A 21,878-nucleotide genomic window follows, 5' to 3' on the forward strand; every position below is an offset into this window, starting at 1 on the left:
ATTACCACCAGAAAAGTTATCAATTATCAAAGAACAGACCAATTTAAACTTAAACTTAATACCTCAACCTATTCACCACCTGTTTCTTTAATCCTTTTAATATATTCTTACCCCTATTATTTAGCCGAATTTTCCCCTAAAATTCATTAATATTGCAATCCTATTAATTCTTCCCATGCTCTTCCTTTAAAAAAAATAATTGTTATTTGTTTTTCTACATGCAACAGTAGTTTTTAACCAATCATTTTTGGCCATGTTTTAAGTTTTACAATTTTTCTCCCTCCCTCCTCCCCAGACTGAAAGCAATCTTATATAAGATCTATTTTTAAAACCGTTATGCTCATCCTTCTTGAATCTTCGGTTGCTCATTACCCCAAGTCTTCATATTAGATGCTTTATTCTTCATTATTTTCTGAAATATCACCTCACTTTGGGTTTTCATTTCAGGTCTCTAACCTCTTCTTCCCTTTCTTTTTCCTTGGTTTCTGTATTTTTCTTGACGGTGTTAAGGTGGGTAATCTCCATGATTCAGCCATCAGTCTTATTCTCTTCCCTCTCCATAACTTCTCCCCTGGAATTCCCTTGACTTCAACTACCACTTCCTTACAGAAGAACCTCTACTTCCAAACCCTGATGTCTCTCCTAAACTTCAGACTCTTAGCTCTACTTTTCTAAAAGATAATTCTATGAGATAATAAGATACGAATTATATCCTACCCTACCCTATCCCATTCAATTATGTTCTATTTCATAGCATCCCATTCCATCCCAACCTATCCCATCCTTTCTTATCATGGATCAGGTATCATTTAGGCTACAAAATATTTTGGTGAAGGATCTTATTTGTCTAGAAGAAATGATGAGACTCTCTTCCTCTTGGTTGAAAGGTGAAATATGAGCTTTATATACATTCTTAGACATGGGTGCTGTGCTTGTCAATTTTAATTAACTATTTTCTTTGTTATAATACAGGGTTGGGGTGAGATTATGGATACTGGGATATGATAGTTATATAAAATCTGAAATATAACATTGATTTTTTAAATTACTCCAAGGATGGGGGCAGCTAGGTGGTGTAGTAGATAGAGTACACGCCCCAGACTCAGGAGTACCTGAGTTCAAATCCTACCTCAAACACTTAATAATTACCTAGTTGTGTGGCCTTGGGCAAGCTTAACCCCATTGGACTTGCAAAAAACTAAAATAAATTACTCCAAGGATGTACCTGATACAGAGAACTCTCTGAGCATAGGTTTTAGAAAACGTTTATATTACTGAGAAAACAATTTATTAATGGTGTAATAAGTTGTGAGTGGTAGCCCAGGTCAGAAAAAAAAATGCATTAGGCAAAAGCTCTTGTGTCAATTAGTATTGGAATTCAGCTAGTGAAGGTCCACTCCACTTTTATTCTGGGTGAGATTGGAACACTCAGTCTCAAACATAATGAAACAAAAGAAAACAGAAACAGAAGAAATCAATATAGAAATAATTATTTAAATGGATATCAACATGAGAAAATAGTACAGATAGATAGGAGTCATTTCTAAATATCATATATAAGTTCTGGAAACAGAATTCTATCATTCTGCTCTCAAACTGTCAATATTTCTTCTGAAAAATTTTCTCATGTTTCTTTTCAAGATAAAGACTTAAAATAATTCTTTAAAGTAAGAAATTCTCTTTCCTTTTTGTTCTCTCAGTCTCACTTCAGTCCTAAAAGGAACACTTGAGTTTAAATCTAACCTTAGACAATTAGTAATTGAGGAATCCTAGGCAGTTAGATGACTCAATAGTTAGAGTGTTGGACCTGGTGTTAGGAAGACTCATCTTCCCAAGTTCAAATCTAACTTCAAATACTTACTTACCTGTGTGATTCTGAGAAAGTCATTAAATGCTCTCAGCCTCATTTTTCCCATCTGTTAAGTGAGTTAGAGAAGGAAATGACAAATCACTGCAAGAAAACTCCACATGAGATCACAAAGAGTTAGACACAACTGAAATGACTGAACATAACAATAATTACCCTGGACAGTTACTAGAGCCCTCTGTGCCTCAATTTATTCATGTATAAAGCTCAAATTTTAGACCAGATGTCCTCTGAGGTCATTTCTAACTCTGAATCTGTAACCTATGACATGCATTTCTCTAGAATCATACATAAACAGTCTCTCAAGAAACTCTCAGAGATGGCTAGGTGGCTCAGTGGATAGAGCACTGGCCCTGGAGTCAGAAGTACCTGAGTTCAAATCTGGCCTCAGATACTTAATAATTACCTAGCCATGTAGCCTTGGGCAAGCCATATAACCCCATTACCTTGCAAAAAAAAAACCTTAAACAAAAAGAAACTTATAAATCACACTAGTTTCTTTGCAAAAAGTCCTTTGAAATGGCCATTGCACCTACAGAATTTATGACTATCCAAAAGATCATCGTAGAGGACTTACATGTCTCCTTTAATAACTAATTTTATTTGGTATTGAGTACAATGAAGAAAAGAAAGAATGCCTGCAAAGGTAAATACATTGAATTTTTTAAAAGTTTGGGTCACAAGCCCACGTTTGATATGTGGAAATCATTTTTGACTCTTCATTCTCTCTCACCAAATTCAAATAGTTGTTAAATATTGCCAGTTCTACTTCTACAACATTTCCCCCCATCAATTCAAGTCTCACCTAAGATATTACAGTGACTTCCTTATGTCATTATCACTTCATATTTTCTTTTGTCCAATTCTTTCATCTCTGCATTGCCAAAGTGATATCCTTGAAGTTACTCTTCTACTCAAAAACCTCCTCCTACTCCATAATACTTCTGGAAGAAAATATAAATAAAAATAAATCTATAAATAAATACAAATAGAATTCCTTTGTTTGATATTCAAAACTTTGTACAACTTAGTTCCAAAAATATTTCCTGCATATCCCTATTTCTGTCTATTTCATATATATATATATATATATATATATATATATATGTATGTATGTATGTATGTATATATATATATATGCCATATGGATACCATATGGACATATATATCTGTATATGAGAATGTAAATTTATATGCACATGCAAATATAAATACACATATATATACACACATATGCACACAACTTACCTCTATGTCTCAAAAGTTCCACCAAACTGGCCTTATTGCTCTTCCCCTCGTGTAGCCCTTGTTCTCCTATCTCTATGCTTTTGCACTAGCTGGAAATGGAAGTAACAAGCAAAGAAAGGATTTTTTGCTCCTTGGAGAGTTTGGGTGAGAAAGGAAGGATATGAAACTCTGATAAGGTCTTATGATGATTTTTGAAAGACTAGAAGAGAAAGGCACATCTATAGGTATCAGAGAAGGGTAAATAGGAAAGGACTGAAGATATAGGAGCAGGAAGCAATTGAAGAGACAAACTACTAGAGGAGGATATACAAATATTTTATTTATACATATGTATATGTGTATAACCATATTATCAATCTAAATGGAAGGTTATATCTTTGTATATACATTTATATACTTGAATATTTTAAATGGTTTCTAATTAAATGTATAAGTCTAGTAACCATTAATAAAAGAACTTATATACATATATAAAATAAAGTGTATATTCCCTGAAGAGATGATGAAAAAAGGATAAAACCATTGCTTGTACAAAAGTATTCGTTGCAGCCCTGTTTGTGGTGCCAAAGAATTGGAAATTAAGTGAATGTCGTTCAATTTGGGGAATGGCTTAGCAAACTGGGGTATATGTATGTCATGGAACATGGAACACTTAGAAACTAGAAGGGATGGGAATTCAGGGAAGCATGGAAGGATTTGTATGAAGTGATGCTGAGCAAGATGAGCAGAACCAGAAAAAGCACTGTATACCCTAACAACAAAATGGGGGTGAGAGTCAAACTTGCTCATTCCATCAGTGCAACAATCAGGGACAGTTTTGGGGTATCTATGATGGAGAATACCATCTGTATCCAGAGAAAGAATTGTGGAGTTTGATCAAAGACCAAAGACTATTACCTTCAAATTAGGGCAAAAAAAAGTTATCTTATTATGTAATTTTGCTATCTCTTATACTTTATTTTTCTTCCTTAAGGATATGATTTCTCTGTAATCACATTCAACTGAGATCAATGTATACCATGGAAACAATGTAAAGACTAACAGAATGACTTCTGTGGGGGGTGGGGGGAGGGAAGCAAGAATGGGGGAAAATTGTAAAATTCAAAATAAATAAAATCTTTCTAAAGAAAATAAAAGTATATATTAATTTTAATAAGAGTACAATAAAAAATTGATAATATTTTTCATTCTCTTCTATCCTTTGTTATCTTTGGTTTATTTTTGTAGATGTCTTTACTTGTAGTATTGTTAAAAAACCAGTCCTGTTAGAAAAAATATTTATCAAGTCAGATCAAGTCAATAAAATTTGATATTTTTGACTCAATTTTAATTCTACCTTTTTTGGCAAAATTTCTGAAGCTACCAGCCAAGGTGACAGTCTTTGAGACTGAAATATCTACTGCCTCAACATATTAAAGACAGGTAATATAAAGGAAGGCAAAAAGCAAACAAATAAAACCAAAATAAATCCTAACTATAAATTTTCAGGGAGGTTATAGTCTAGAATCTCAGGGGTGGGAAAACCCTACAGCCCACAGGCCTTAGTGGTCAGATGTTGCCAAGGCAACCACAGATGAAATTCGAAATTCAATAAATCTATGATTTTTTAGGGGTGAATTAATTAAATATTTGACCAATATAATTTTTAAGTTTTGGCCCTTGGCAGAACAAAGGTTCTCCACCCATTTCTTAGAGCAATAAGACATAAAAATGACTGTAATAATGTAGGCAATAGGCTGTATGCTGTATGCTATGACCTCTGAAAGGTTAATTCAAAGGCAGTCAATCAACATTTATTGAGAATCTACTATGTGCCAGACATTGTACAAAGTGCTTGGGGGATAAATATGGAAATTCCTAGCTTAAAAAACTTAAAACTCTACTGAATCAGTACACTGTTGGATTTAGTGAAGGGGCAGGAGATTTCAAAATGGGGAATAAAGTGAACACAAAATTGAATCTTATTTCCCTAGTGACCAAGGGAATTGAAGGAATTTACTCAACCTAAAACTTGAACTAGAATTTAAGTGTTAACTTTTTTTTTAGGTTTTTGCAAGGCAAACGGGATTAAGTGGCTTGCCCAAGGCCACACAGCTAGGTAATTATTAAGTGTTTGAAACCGGATTTGAGCCCAGGTGCTCCTGACTCCAGGGCCCGTGCTTTATCCACTATGCCACCTAGCCACCCCTTAAGTGTGAACTTTGAAACAAGTGTGAAGGATTGAGTTTAAAGAAGGCAGGTGAATAGAGTATGATTAGTACTTGAATTCAAGTCATTATCTCTGAATATTGTGGGATTACATAGCTATGACATAACTGTTTTGAATACAGGTTGGGTTTCAAGATTCTCCATGGCAAACATCTTTATGTGCTCAAATGACCCGGTGTACTTGCCGCAAAGTTTCCCATGACAATCATGCCCCATGGTTGTTCGATTGAAGGAACTGAGGTTATTCAGCTTGAAAACTTGGTAGGGACATATCTCCATCTTCCTCAAATTTTTCAATGGTTACTATGCCAAAGCAAATTAGTTGGTGCTTTTTTTTAATTGCTAATGATGATGATGTTAGTCCAATGAGGTCAGGGAGGTGATGCCACAGCAAGCATATAAATTGGAGTTGAGTGAGGGGTGCTGAGCTAAGTCACCAGTCATTGCACTTTCTCCTCCAGAGTCATCTGTGTCAAGTGGCCAGATATGAATTAGAATGACTAGAGATGACCCTGGATTCAAGACCATTAGGCTTAAGGTCACACAACTAGTAAGCATCATATCTCGTGTCACATTTGAACTCAGATCCTCCTGACTGAACCATCTAGCTGCCCCTCAATCCCTAAAAGAATTAAGTACAATGTAAGAAAGACATAAGGAGGCAGGTTTCAGTGCAGCAAAATGAAAAATGAAAAACGTTCCTAGACATTAGGGCAAATCCACAATGGAGAATATTTCTGATGAAGTAATGAGATGACTCATATCATATCCAAGCAGAGGAAGAATGATCATTTTCTATAGATGTAGGCAGTCTGCGATTTGGGTAGCATATGGGTCAGGTTATCTGACATCGCTTCTGATCTTTAAAACACACTGAACAACTCCTCTGAATTTCTTGAATTATTGCATTTGGGGAACCCTGCAGATAGTGAGTTAGCTTTTCTTAAGATCAATCAATACCATTTCCTCTATCTTCCTACATCTATTTCCCTGATATCTTCCCCTAGGGAGATAACTAGGCCTAAAAAAAAGAATGCCACTAGCATTGAAGAGATTCAGTCTTTTTTAAATCACTGTAGTGCATCTATGGAAATAGATTTCTTTTTTTTTCTTTTAAAAGACTTTTCAGAGCTCTGATTTCTGATTGACCAGAAAGGAAGAAGTTCAGGTTCCTCTGGTTTCCCTTAGACTAGATCCTGAGGGGATCCCTGCTCCTGGGCTCATTAAAAAGAGTTTAATCAATGAATCCTCCAGGGTAGATAGATAAGTAAAGGGAGAGAGAGAGAGAGAGAGAGAGAGAGAGAGAGAGAGAGAGAGAGAGAGAGAGAGAGAGAAAGCAGGGACTGTCCTCAGCATCCTTCCTTCTGGACTTTTGCTTAAGATCTATGTTGATTATTCTGTGTTGATTGTTCATTCCCTTCTTCATTGTGAGTTGAGGGGACAACATCAAGAGTAGGAACTATTCTAGAGGACTTGTCTTGCCTTGGGCAACAGAGGCCCAATACTTTGTAGGGAAACAATTCATTTGTGGATTCTCCTGTGAGAGGTGAGCATTTTCTTTAGTGTTTGCCTTTGTAATAGAACAGAAAGGGAGAGCAAGGGAATTGAGAAGCCTTTAGAATACAGAATAGAATCTAACAAACAGCAAAATCAAGGGTCTTCCTTCAGTCATTTACCCAAGACAGAAAAGGCAGGTTGATGAAGTGGGAAAGAGTGGCTAGGCTTAAATCCCACTTCTGTCGCCTATTAGCTGTGACAATGTACAAACTTAAAATTCCTCACCTGTAAAGTGGGAATACAAATACTTGCATTATTTCCTACAAAAGAAATTTTTTTCAGTAAAGAACTAAATAAAATGTGGATTTTTATAGTTAGATCTCTCTAACTCTCCATGAGATTCTACCTTATTTTATTTGTGCATTACTTGTGCCTCGTGTAGGGTAGTTCACAGAAGAGGCACAAAGTAAATGCTCGTTTAATTGCACTCCCCAGCCCAGCTCTATTCACCTGTGCTGAATGCACTAGAACTTTGGTAGTCTGGTCCTGGACTCATACCATATGTGACTGGGATGCCCTCACTCTTAGTCCGAATAGTTGTGGGGGCAGAATAAAGGAACCAGATTGCTACCAAGAATATATCTCAGTTAGAGTGAAAGGGAAAGAAATCAAGGGGAAAAGATAGGAGAGACTCTAGACAGGATTGGATTCTATGGAGATGAGGATTGACATAACTGCGGCACCAACAACAACAAATATTCTTGTTACACTTTACATACAATATCTTATTTTTATCCTCACAATGACTTTGTTGAGGTAAGAAATGTAAGTATTCTGTGTTTTTTATTATTAAATTTTATTTTTAATTTAAGGAATAAGTATTTCTATGACATGGCACAATAAAAAAGATGATTGTTGATTTTATCAATATAGGAAGTTTCTAATGAATGGACTTCTCCCAGTACAAATGAATACCATCTCTTCAACTTATACTTTGGAGCATTTTCTGGGACACTGAATAGGTAAGTCACCTGCCCAAGGTCACAAAGTCAATGGGTTCCAAATGTTCATCTGAACCTTGTTTTTTCTCCTTTTGAAATCAGTTACTTTTCCATATAAAACTTGAGAAAGGTGAGAGCATTAATCCCAGCTATCAAAAAATACTTTTCATTAGAAAGTGGTCCGTGGCTTAAGTACTGAAGGAAGCTAAGGATTGGAGGAGGCTGACAGTGATTGGAGAGTACATTTCTAGAAAGGTAAGACAGGCTGTACAAAGGCACATAGGTTGGAAATAGAATGTTAAGTACTGGAAACAACAGAGAGGTCAGATGAGATAGAACAAAGACAATGTGAAGTCTATTAATATATAATAAATAACCATAAAAATTGACTGAAGCTCAATTATGTTGATTTTTAAAAGTCTTCTGAATTCTGAATTTTGGCCAAAATACATCGAAATCACTGAAAATTCCTTAGTAGAAGAATGATATGATCAGTTAGGTGCTTAAGGATGTTTATTTGGCAGCTGTGAACAGGATAAATTAGAAAAGAGAGAAAGCAGAAGGAGTTAAATTTACAGCCTATTACAATAGTCCAGATTAGGGAACAAGGTGGGGGTGAGGGTAGGAATGAGAGTTTGAACTAGTTTATTTATTGTGTGAATGGAGAGAAGGGATGGATGTAACAGATAGATGGAGGTAAAATCTACCATCCTTAGGATGACTAGGTGGTGCAGTGGATAGAGCACTGGCCCTGGAGTCAGGAGTACCTGAGTTCAAATCTAACCTCAGACACAATAATTACCTAACTGTGTGGCCTTGGGCAAGCCACTTAACCCCACTTGCCTTGCAAAAAAAAAAAATCTACCATCCTTGACAAATTGGGGATGAATATTAATGACTAATTATTTAATGGAACAGAGTGAGAATGAGTAGTCAGACAGATAGGATGGGAACCAGTACTGAATAATGCCACAAAAGCCTAAGCATGAGAGAATAATCTTAATGGAAGGACTGGTTAGGAGTGTAGATAGCATTATAAAAGACAAGGAAGAAAAAATGGAAATAGATCTTAGCAATTAAGAGACCACTGGTGGGGGTAGCCAGGTGGCACAGTGGATAGAGCACCAGACCTGGAGTCAGGAGGATCTGAGTTCAAATTTGAAATCAGACATTTAATAATTATCGATCTGTGTGACCTTGGGCAAGTCACTTAACCCCCACGGCCTTGCCAAAAAAAGAGAGAGAGAGAGAGAGAGAGAGAGAGAGAGAGAGAGAGAGAGAGAGAGATCACTGGTAACTCTGGAGATAATTTATTTAAGCTATGAGTTTAGGAGTCAAATTTTAATGGATCAAGGACATGAAGAGAGAAAGGCGACAAATCTTTCATTTAGGATTTTAAAACCTATAGTTCTTTCAATTGTTTCTCTATCCTGTCTCCCATTTCCAGCTTTCTCCCAGCCCTCTCTCATTCTCTCTCTCTCTCTCTCTCTCTCTCTCTCTCTCTCTCTCTCTCAAAACCACCATCCCATAACCAACAACAACAATAAAAATAAAACAGTAAATGAACAAAAAAATCCTGATATTTAAAACAGAGCATATGGAAGATGGCATGAGGATCCCATCTAAGAAATATCCAAGGAGGCATAATGAGGGGGGGGCTATCATCCTGGCTACATATAGAGGAAAAGAAGACAATAATGTATAAAACTGAATTTTAAAAGAAGAGATGGATTTTAGAGGGAAAAAAGTTGAACCTGAAGTGAAGAGATCTGGGTTCTACTCTGACCTCTGCTACCAACTAGCATCTTACCTCTCTGAGCATGTTTTCTCATCTACAAATGAGTGAGGCTTGATTGCATGATTCTAATGATTCCTTCTGCTCATAAGATTCTAGTATATCTCTAATAATTAAAATATATATTAATGATAGAAACTAGATGCTTAATTATTGAGGAAATATTGCAAGAGATTAATCCAAAATTGGGTGGTTTAAGTATTTCTACGCCCACAAGGTGGAGTAGGGGTCTGAAGGAAAATTTAGAAAAGGAAATGTGAATTGGGTGAAAATATAGAATAAGGGGGAATTCCGAGTTTGAGGAAAGGAATGTGTTATAAATAGAAACAAAAGGTATAATAAGTCAACTATTGTTATTGTCATGGAGACAATGGCAAGTTGTCTAACCACAAAGGGGAAGTAAAAGTTTATGAGTTTCAATGGGTTTTTTTGTGATTATGGTGCTATGTCACTAACTGACATCATAACCCAAAAGATAAATTCATTCACTGGCATTTAGTTGCAGTTATCAAAATAACAAACACTTATTTAGTCTCTTGCCAATGAAAGCTGCTATTGAAATATTTCCTATCAGAAAGTGGGAAATAAAACATACTCCATATTTGTCTCTATATCTTTGAGAATTAAAACTTCTGATTACTAATGTTAACTCTCTTTTTCACCTTAGCTGACAGAAGGAACAGTGGACTGAATGGTGGGAAATCATTCTGGATTCATCAAATTTTACATCGAAGGCTTTTCTGGCTCTCCAGAATTCCGCCACATACTCTTTGCCATCTTTTTCCTCACCTTCTTTGTGACTTTAATGGGAAATGTGGTAATCCTTGTCATTGTCTATGCTGATCGCCGACTACACTCTCCTATGTATTTCTTCCTTGGTCACCTGTCTTTCTTGGACATCCTAATTACCTCCACTATCATTCCTCCCATGTTAAGTGGATTGTTAATGTCTGAAATTCTGACCATGTCCTTTTCAGCCTGTGTCTCTCAACTCTTCTTGTACCTCTCTTTGGGGACAATAGAATTTGTGTTACTTGCAGCAATGGCAGTAGATCGTTATGTGGCAGTTTGCAACCCTCTTAGATACAACATCATCATGAATAGTCAAGTTTGTCTCTGGGTGGTAATTTTTTCTTGGGTATTTGGTTTTCTTTTTGAAATCTGGCCAGTCTATGCTACTTTTAAACTCTCCTTTTGCAGATCAACTCTTGTAAACCATTTCTTTTGTGAGAGAGGGCTATTGCTCAAGCTTGCCTGTGATGACACAGTTTTCATAGAATTTATTCTCTTCTTGCTGGCCATTGTTATTCTCTTTGGTTCTTTGTTTCCCACTGTTATTTCTTATAGTTATATAATCTCCACCATCCTGAAGATCCCTTCTGCCTCTGGCCGAAAGAAGGCCTTCTCAACTTGTGCCTCTCACTTCATCTATGTGACAATTGGTTATGGTACCTGCTTATTTCTTTATGTAAAGCCCAAGCAGACCCAAGCAGCTGAGTATAACAAGATTGTCTCCTTGATGATTTCAGTGGTAACCCCATTCCTGACACCCTTTATCTTCACTCTGCGGAATGATAAGGTCAAAGAAGTCCTGCAAGATGGGATGAAACACTACTATCACCTCTTTAAGGGTAAGCCATTCCCAAGGGATGTTTCAGTGACAGCTGTATACATTTTGAATTTTTGGAGTACCCTTGAATCTTCATTCTTTACGCTACTTCTTTTTCATAATCATTACTTAGTATTGAGTTCTCTTATTCTTGGATATATTCAAGACAAAGTTAGTGAGCAAGTTCACTCTCCCTTAGGGAGCTTGTTCCCAGCTAGCACCAGTACCATTGTGTTGTGTTTGCCGAAATGTCATTCAATAATTTTGAAGGCAATTATGAGCTAGAGAAGGGGTAGAAAGTGGAAAGTTTCTGGTAAGAATTGGGACAGATTTGTTTGATGCACTGATCTCTTTTCCTCCCCAAATTGATTTCCTGTGCAGGACCTTGACAATCAGAACCACAAAACTATAAATAGTTATTAGCTCTATACCATTTCCATCCCAAAACTCTTCAAATCCTATACAACAGTCTCTGAAAAGACCTTGACAAATGAATATTTCAACCTGGATGAACTGATGGAGAACCAGCAAGGGAGAATCAGGAGGAAAAAATATCTCTCTCCATATATATAGTGACTACAATAATGCAATTTGAAATAACACTAAAACACAGATGAAAGTGATTCAATGACAAAGTCCAAAAGACAGAAGGTGAAACAAAAATCCCTTTTCTCAATGAAAAGACCAGGGATTATTAGAGAAGAATTTTGTATGCACTGTCAGATTAGGTCATGCATTGCTTAGTTTTGCTTAAGTGATTTTTTTTTTTTGGTAACAAAGGAGGTTCTTCTGTGTGCATATGTGTGTGTATATGTATGTATGTATTTGGTTATGTTTATGTGCTGTTTCAAATGTCTATGGCATAAGACATTGGTCCTCAAACTTTTTTGATCATATAATCCCTTAGTAAATTTTGTGAACCATCTTCCAATATATGCATAATTATTAATTTATTAATTGTGCAAATTTACTTGTATATTTATAATTATGGATTACTATAAATAAAAAACAATAAATAAATAGATTAGATAAATGTGAAATAATATTCTATTTTTTATTAATGGGAAAAGTCTCACTAAAGTGTCATTTTTTCCAAAAGTTCATCTAATGTACTTTTTTAACATTCATCCATATGCATATATAATTTTTTAAGTTACAAAATGTCTTTCCACCCTCCTTTCCCACCCTCTTCCTCTCAACAGTGAACAGTCAGGTAAATATTGTGTGTGTATGTATATATAGATAGGTAGATAGATGATAGATAGATAGATAGATAGATAGATAGATAGATAGATAGATAGATAGATGATAGATAGATAAACATGTTTACAAATTAGTCATTTTGGTATGAGGAATTAGGATTAGAGGAAAGAGATACACGAGATAATTTTTATAAAATGTTCATCAGATTCTGAAGGGTTGCTTTTTTGTTATTTTTTTCTTTTGTTTACTTTGTTTTGTTTTTCTTCCTCTGGATGGAGATGGCACTGTCCATAGCCATTCTAACAGCGTTGTCTTAGCTCTATGAACTACTCAAAGGAGCTGCTTCCTCTGTTGTTGCTAATGTGTGAATTGTTCCCTTGGTTCTGCTCCCTTCACTTAGCATTAGATCCTATCACTCATTCCATGTTTCTCTAGAGTTTCACCATTTATGGTTTCTTATAGAACAATAATATTCCAGAGTATTCATATACCATAACTTGTTTAGCCATTTCCCAATTAATGGGCATCCCCTAAATTTCCAATTCTTTGCCTCTACAAAAAGAGCTAATATGAATATTTTGGAACATGTAGGACTTTTTAATCATTTTTATGATTTCTTTTGGAATTGGAATTGCTGGGTCAAAAGGTATGAACAGTTTTCTTGCTCTTTGGGTATAGTTTCATATTGCTCTCCAGAATGGTTGGGTCCATTCACAAATCTACCACCAATGTCCCAATCCTCCCACAACCTCTCCAACATAGATCATTTTCCCTTTTTGTCATCTTAGTCAATCTGATAGATATGGGGTGATATCTCATAGTTTTTAAATTCACATTTCTCTAATCAATAATGATTTGGAGCCTTTCCCCTCAAATGGTCATATATAGCTTTAATTTGTTCATTTGAAAATTGTTCATATCCTTTGACCATTTATCAATTGGCAAATGATAAAATGTCATTATTAATATGAACAATAAGAGAATTGTTAATGTACATCCTTCATTATTTCTCAAAATCTTGGTTTAAAACTTTGTGATGCAGCAATTCAAGGTAATGTTTTAAGTCCTGTTTATTACAATGCTAGTCATTAAAGGGGTTATTAAAGCCTGACATCTGAGAAAGATAACTCACAAAGTTGAAAAAGGAAGAATGAATGAAAAGTCTTTGTTAAAAGTCATTATATTAATCACTATGATAAGTGCTGAGTATATAATAACACAATCTATACAGTCTCATCCCAGACCAGTAAGGAATAAAGTATAGGGAAAGGGTAGAAAATATGGAAGATATTAGTCATTTTATCCAGGATGGATAAAGAACAGCTCTCACTTCCTGTTGAACTTTCAGTGTGAACATTTACACTCAGAAATGAGCAACTCTATATATCAGGATTTGATATGTTGTTTTATTGATTTTCAAGACTTGCGAATGTGTTAATAACTTGATTTAGACTAAAAAGTATGTGAGCATACTATTTTTTCTCTTTGGAGATATTCTTTTTACCAGAACTTTTATATTACTTTAGAAAAATGCTTTATGCTCAGCAGGAGGGTAGTATAAAGCTCAAGTGGAGAAGTTGTCATCAGATTAAAGGACTGGTGACTACAGACTAACAGTAATGATAGCAGATTCTTATTGTGCTTTAAGCCTTGCAAATTGCTTTACATACATTACCTCATTTGAGACTCATAATATCCCTAGTTTATACAGGAAGAGAGTGTGGATAGAAAAGGAAAATTTCATTTATTAAAAAAAAATCCTTTTCCCCTGTCCCTCACAAGATAATCAGTGGAAATATAGAGGCATGAACTAAATTAAGCTGATTAGATCACCATGATGCCCTCTGTCCTGACTCTTATGTCAATCAAGTTTTCTTTTTAAAAAAATTCACCCATGCTGAATGCACTTCAAATAACTGAAACCCCTAAAGGATTTTGTGTGTCTAGTTTCCTTCAGTCCCTTAAGATCCTTTGAGTTTGATAATATATATGAGTAGAACTGAAAACAAAGTGTGAGGAGATGGAATTTCTATAAGATTCTATATTTTCCCAGATTTTTTGTCTTTTACAGTATGACTGACTACCTCCTCTAAGTTTTGAGTCATGTTACTGTTAAATCTTCATAGCTCCTTATATATTCTTAATTTGAGAATGGAAAAAGAAAGCTGTAGCTCTGGACACAGCAAATTTGCCTTTTCTTTCTTTATCTCTTTCTCCATACCTCCAACCCTTTTTTTGCTGGAGGGAGAGCTAAATCATTCACTTATTTCCTCATTTCTATTATATTCCTGTTTGAAATCTATAACTCAAGCTCATTTATCATATATCTCTTATGAAGGAAAACAGATTCCACCCCAGCCAAGAGGTTAAATATCTTTCTTACAGTCATAAAGCAAGTTTTTGTCAGGGGGGAAAAACTTGAATCAACTCAATCAATCAACCTGGACCAGACTCTGAATAAGAAGCTAAGGAGGTAAATACCAAAAAAAAAAAAAAGAGATTGCTTTATAATAGAGAATGCAATAAGTTCACACAAATAAATAGTAAAGAATAATGTGAGGGATGGTCCCCTAGCATTTGGTGGGATTAGGAAAAATTTCATGTAATAAAGTGGTACTTGAACTACATTGAGAAGGAGAGGAATTATATAAAGTAGTGATGAAGAATGAGTTAATTGTTAGAATGAGGAATGGCCAATGACAAGGCCTAGAGATAGGAAATAGAGAGAGCAAAAGAGAGAGACATAATTGACAGGTTCCCCAAGGGAGGGGTAAGAAATAAAATACAATGAAACTGAAGATATTGTTTGGGACAAGGTTGTAAATTTTTTAAAATGCTAAATAGAAGAGTTTATATTTTATCCTGAAAGCAATTGGGAGTCACTGGAATTTATTAAATAGAGGAATCAAGTGCTCTTTACTGTACTTAATGAAAAAACACTTTGGCAACTATGTGGATGATGAACTGAACTATGGAGAGGTTTAAAAAAACAATCTAATTAGGAGGGTGTTGCAATAATTGGGGGGAGGGGTGTAAGGTGATGAGAGCCTGAACTAAGAATATAGCCATTCAAGTGGAAGGAAGAGATCAAATGGAAAAAATGTTAAGAAGGCAAAGGCATGATTTCACAACTGGTTGGATATTTAGTGTGACAGAGGGTAATGTTCTGAGTTTATGAGTGAGGTTATGAACCTGGGTGCTAAAAGCAATAGACATTTAAACATTTGGAAGAGGAAAGTGTAGAGGATGAAAGGTAATGTGAAATTTAGACAAGTTGAATTTGAGATGACTGTCAGTCAGTTATAAACATGTGCCAAACACTGAATGAAGTTCTGGGAAAATAAAGAAAGGCAAAAGAAGGACTCTATCCTTTAAGAACTCACAAGCTAGGGTATGCTTTCTTCAGGATGTCCAATTTGAAATGTTCTATAGATAATTGGGGATGTGGAACTGAACCTCAGAAGTCTGACACCTTATGGCCTGTTTTTTTGTATTTAAGCTTCCAGTAAGGTCTCTCAATTGATTCAAGGTATTAGGACTCAGGCCATTGAGCTCAAGCTCAAGGATGATTTCAGTACCTTTTATGGAAAAGCTACCCTGGTGTACATTGCAGATATTGCTCCAGGGAACCAAGATAGATAAATAGATAGATAGATAGATAGATAGATAGATAGATAGATAGATAGATAGACAGATTTTGAATCAGAAATCATGGGTTAAATTATCACCTAGGGCAAAACACTGAATGCCTCTAGGGCTCATTTTTTATCTATAAAATGAAGTGAGCTGTATGTGGCTAATGGCTGGATGAAGTTCTGGGAAAATAAAGAAAGGCAAAAGAAGGACTCTGTCCCTTAAGAACTCATTTAGTCATAAGACTAATAAGATTGTACTTTTTTAAAAAAAATCCTTTTTTCTCAATTATAAGTAAGCAAAAAATGTTAACATTAATTTTTTAAAATTTTGAGTTTCATAATCTCTCCCTCTCTCATCTCTCTATTCCTTGAGAAGGTAAATGATTTGATATAGATATAGATAAATATTAAAGCAAAGTATTTCCATATTGGCCATGTTGCAAAACAAAATGCAGACAAAAAATAAGAATAATAAAATAAAAAAATAAATTTTGATCTACATTCTTTCTCTGTGGATGGATAGAATTGTTCATTAGTACTTGGGAAATTTCTCAGATCTTTGTTTTCTGGGAATAGTTAGTTCATTCACAGTTGATCAATGTATAATATTTCTGTTACTTCCTACAATATTTTCCTCCTTCTACTCATTTCACTTTGTATCAGTTCTTGTAAGTCTTCCCAGTTTTTTTCCTGAAAAGTTCATTCTCATCATTTCTTACAGCACAATAAAATTCAATCACAACATATACCACAACTTGTTCAGTCATTACCAGATTGCTCATTTCTATGAATATTTGGATTATGTGAGTTTATGTTTGTGTAACTTTGTGAGAATTTTCATCCTGTGTCACCTATGTAACTAAGCAGTGGAGAGTGGAATTTGTTGGTTAAAAGGCTTGACAACAATGACATTTTAAAAGAAATACTCATAATAAAACTTAAGGTGTGTTTATTCTCTAAGATTCTGCCCTCAGTCTTCCCTGCCTCTCTAAAATCCCATTCATGGCAATATCACACACTGCCTTGACTTCAGATACCAGCTCCACACAGGAGAGTCTCAATCTTTATTTTCAATCCTGATTTTTCTCCTAAACTCCAAGCCCATAATTCTAGTTACTGATGGAAAAGCTCCATCTGGATATACTTTAAATCATTATATACAAAACTATTTTTAATTTTTGTGGCCCTATTTTTTCCTCTTTTTGATTATGTTTTTTGTGTCAGTAATACCACCTTTTCTTCAGTCTTCCATGTTCTTGGTGTCATTTTTGATTATTTCCTTCTTTTCTCATCTAACCAGATACTACTTCAGTGTATCATGATAAATGATATTATATGATATGTAATAGACTAACTAAAGCCTGAGCTATGGAATATTCTAGTGAAGAATCTATTCCCTTAGAAAAAAAATGGTAAGGGTGGAATATCATGACTGCAAAATATTGCAAACATTGCTAAGCATAGTTGCTGCATTTTTCAGCTTTGCAGTTACTTTTTTCTTTATATAGGAGAGGGTTAGGAGGTTAATATTATGATTTGATAATTTATATGAAAATCAAAGGCATTAATAAAATTTTTTTAAAGTATTCCAAGGGGAATGGCTAGGTGGCTCAGTGGATAGAGCACTGGCCCTGGAGTCAGGAGTACCTGGGTTCAAATCCGGTCTCAGACATTTAATAATTACCTAGCTGTGTGACCTTGGGCAAGCCACTTAACCCCGTTTGCCTTGCAAAAACCTAAAAAAAAGTGTCCCAAGGAAGTAAATTATAGAGAGGACCCTTTAGACATTAGTCCTAAATGTTTAGTCCTAGACAGGAAAAAATGACTGTTGCTTGTCAACTAAATTCAGTTTTTTTTTCCTATTTTCATAGTCAAATCACTTTGGAGACAAAAAAAAATTTCTAATAATTTCCTTGCTTTCTAATTAGTCATGTAATTCTGTGCAGCAATTCTAACAGAATGGATTTTTATAACACTAGCAATAATCAAATCTATAAAAATACAATGAAGGGAAAAAAGAACAGAAGGGAATGAAAAAAAACTACCCTTGTGTTATCTTTTTAAAGTTAAAAAAACATTTAAAAAGAGTGTAAAGTTTATGATTTTATTTTTGTACCTTTTATAAATTTGAGTTGTTTGATTAGTAGTTACCCAATTTAGATTATTGCAAATTTATTAACCACTAATAAAATCATTCTAGTACTTAAAATATACTTGAAGACATTAATGTACATTATATGAATGATGTAGTCACATAATATATGAATGTACATATATAGGTGTATATATATATATATGTATATGAACATGAGCATGCCTGTGTATGCATACATGTAGATTTGTATACATTATTTTTATAATCACTTCCTTTTCTAGCAAATTTTCCCCTTTAGTTATTGTCCAATCATCTTTTCAAAACCTTCACCAGACTCTATCAAATTATCTTCTCTTTCTCAGCTGAGATCCCCAAGATGAAAAAACAAAGCCGTCTATGCTTGTTACCTCTACATCTGGCCAATTGAGGAGTAGCATGTGGAAGAAAGAGGAGTAAGACTAATTTGGAATGATCGTTAAGGCATGGAGTGAAACAATAAACATTTAGACTGGAAAGGGTTAAGGAGTCAAAATGTGTTTGGTTTCAAATGTCAAACAGGAATTTGTATTTGATTCCATAGGTATAAGGGAGTGGTTAGAATTTATTGAGTAGAGGAATGACATGGTAAAACCTATGAATTAGAAAAATCACTTGACAACTTTACTGTGGATGAATGGGTATGGAGAGAGTTTTGAGAAAGAGAGAATAATGAGGTTTCTGCAATCATAGAGGTGAGATGTGATATAGACCTGAATTGGGATAGTGAGTAGGTATGTGGAATAAAGAGAATTGATGTGAGTGATCTTGTGGAAGTAAAATTGATAAGATTCAATCACTGAATTTGGTGGGTTTTAGAGACTGAAGAGTATAAAAATGACTTGAATATAGAAAACTGCGTAAGTGGCCTTAGCTTTTCAAGGGTATAATTTATTTCTACCCTGATCAGTTTTCCTATTCTGATCCTTCATTGTTTTTTTTTTAGGTTTTTGCAAGGCAAAGGGGGTTAAGTGGCTTGCCCAAGGCCACACAGGATCCTTCATTGTTTTAAAAAAGTAAATTAACCTGATTGATAAAGAAGAATCCTAAATATTCTTTTCTGAGAAGTTACCAGACTATATACATGCAATGTCAGCTTCATAGGCATCTAACAGGAAAGCTGTCACATTTCTAGGAAAGAATTCTCTTAGGGGACAATTCAGCACTAAAAGAAAAGTCATTAGAAAATGAACATCCAAAATTATAGATAAGAACTAGAAGAAAACTCAGCGGTCTTCTAGGCCAAACCTCTAATTTTATAGATGACTAAGCTAAGTAAGGCACAGAGCGTGCCCAGTTCATAAGTATCTGAAAAAGATTTAAACTCATTTCTTCCAGTTAGGACTGAACAGATACTTTTAGAGATCAGAAAGAATTTCTTTCCTGAAAGAACTGTTTTAAGTCCCTGTACTAAAAAGAAATATAAAGAATTTTTTCAGAAGAAGCATTAATTGACAGACAGTTGAATGATAGGCTTCTGTTTCCAGAACTAAGGAGAAGTCTCTAGTAGCAAGGACCCTTAGAACTGATGTTGGCTCTGCTCTTCCTCATCACCAGTACAGTGCAAATGCTCTTTTTTGTTAATCACGGTGTTTTGTTTGATCCAAAATTGTATCTCTCAACCTCACCTAAGGTAGAAATGCTTTGGATACTCATTGGCTTGATTCCAATACTTAATAGTGCAAAAGCTTTATTTAGCCTGCAACATTCTTCTGATCTGGGCCACTACTCCCAGCTTGTTACATAGTTAATAAGTTATAAAGCCAGTAGTCTTGAAGTTTATTTTAGCTTAAAAGATGAGAAGTTTCTAGGGTGATATAAGAGAAAACTTATGGGAAAAGAGGTTTCTCCAGTTGGTTTAATAACTAACTTTTTATAAACTGGATAGTAGCTAAATGCTAATTTATTTAAAAAAAAGACATGTTATATTTCAGTATGGAAAAATATCAAAATATATTCCTTTATCATTTTGCAAACTATAAGAGAATGAATGAAAAATTATCTGGAGAGAGAAGTAATCACCTCACAAAAGGACATACAAAATGTAAACCATTAATCTTGTATCAGAGAGAAACAAATGAATATTTGCAAACTAAAATACAAAGAGATACTCTAGAACACAGCATTTATAAGACACATCCACAATTAGAAGTAAAACAGCAAAAGTGTTTTATATTTTTCAGTTTGAATCTATATTATTGCATATCACATTTGTTTACTGAAAAGTATTCATATTGTTTCTCTTGTCTTCTCTCTTACTGTGGTAGATTCCTTGAACAAGTTAACTATATTTTTTCCTCTGTTTCTGAAGGAGCTCAGAAGTTTTATCTTCCTCCATCATTTATCAGAGCTTTCTCTCTTGTCCTGAGGGCTAAGAGGCTCATAAATTTCCTTGCTTTTTAAATTTCATTGACTTCTGAGTAACTTCTTATGCATACCATCAGAATCTAAAATAGTTCCATGGAGGGGGGGATGTTTATTGCTCTACCCTGTCTTTCCCAAGTTATTTTCATTGCAAGTTGCAAGTACTACTTCTGGCCCCAATATCGTATTTATGCATTTATGCATATTTACCCCTTCATGAACGGACTGTGGTCTTTCCCATTTCTTTTTGTGGGTATTTCAGCCCATGTTCCCACCCCACCCCACCCCCATTATCTCCTAAATCATGAACTGGAAAGAAAAGAAATCTTTTGGAAGGAAGGAAAAAGAACTGACTGTGTAATAATACATATAGATCTTCTGCTTTCATTAGCATAATCTCAGGTAGACATAGCTAAGTTCTACTTCACCTATACTACACTAATGTTGGAGGATTCATAGAAGGTAGTAATGTATAGCTGGAATGGACCGCAGAGATCATCTAGTCTGACTTCTCATTTTAGAGTTGAGACAACTAAGATAAGACCTAAGCAGGAAAAAATGCCAGGGAAGATTGCAGAGATGATTGGCATGTCTACTATGTCCCAGACACTGTCCTGAACACTGATACAAAATAGAAAGTCCCTACTCTAGAGAAATAAAACAACACAATAGTTTGGGAAAACTTGACTGTGATCCTCTAGAAAACAGTCTGTATGTTGAGAAGAGAGTGTAATTTATAGCTTAAAAACTTTATTGAGGGAGTATTTTGTTGACTTTGTTGAAGGCTCATTATTTCTAAAGCCAAGAGGACCTCCATGAGGAGAAAAAATAAATGCAGAAATAAGTCTTTTTTTCTCTAGTGACCAAGGGAATTGAAAGAATTGGCTCAGCCTAAAAGTGATTTAGAAGGTAATGGTAAACTACTGAGGCAGTGTAAAAGTTTGAGTTTTAGGAGATGGCAGTCAACCCCGAAGGTGAAACAGATTGATTTGCTTTAATTCAAGTTAACCCTTTTTAGTAATGTGGGACTATATCCCTGGAACATATCTATTTTGTAAAAAATGTGCCTCTCAAGATTCTCTGGCACAATAACAAAGGAATCTGTCATACACCAAGTAGTGAAATCTGTTTATTCTTTTGCTGGAGATATAGGAGAAACACAAAGACAATGGTCTTAATCCCTTTTCATTTTGTAGAAGAAATCGCCTTTAATATCTTGACATGTGCCAGAAGACATTTTGATAGAAAAGGAAACTCAAATGTAGATTAAGATATCTTTGTTTCAGAGCTCTTTGACTTCTCAATTGATGATCACAATAA

At 34.9% G+C, this 21,878-nt stretch overlaps 1 protein-coding gene across 1 annotated transcript; it reads left to right on the forward strand.

Moving 5' to 3' along the window:
- The first annotated feature begins 10,307 nt into the window (after positions 1-10,307).
- LOC141494116 (olfactory receptor 9A4-like) lies at positions 10,308-16,070 on the forward strand. Its single transcript, XM_074195262.1, has 2 exons — positions 10,308-11,247; positions 15,928-16,070. The coding sequence occupies exons 1-2, from the start codon at positions 10,308-10,310 to the stop codon at positions 16,068-16,070; spliced, it is 1,083 nt and encodes a 360-aa protein (XP_074051363.1).
- The last annotated feature ends 5,808 nt before the right edge of the window (positions 16,071-21,878 follow it).

Source organism: Macrotis lagotis, chromosome 7 (genome assembly GCF_037893015.1).
Source record: "Macrotis lagotis isolate mMagLag1 chromosome 7, bilby.v1.9.chrom.fasta, whole genome shotgun sequence".
Lineage (NCBI taxonomy): Eukaryota > Metazoa > Chordata > Mammalia > Peramelemorphia > Peramelidae > Macrotis > Macrotis lagotis.

Bases quoted from the DNA above. Each gene is read 5' to 3' on its own strand.
- LOC141494116 (XM_074195262.1), top strand. From the start codon at position 10,308: ATGGTGGGAAATCATTCTGGATTCATCAAATTTTACATCGAAGGCTTT. The intron at 11,248-15,927 runs GTAAGCCATTCC...TTTGTATTTAAG, and splicing joins CTACTATCACCTCTTTAAGG to CTTCCAGTAAGGTCTCTCAA.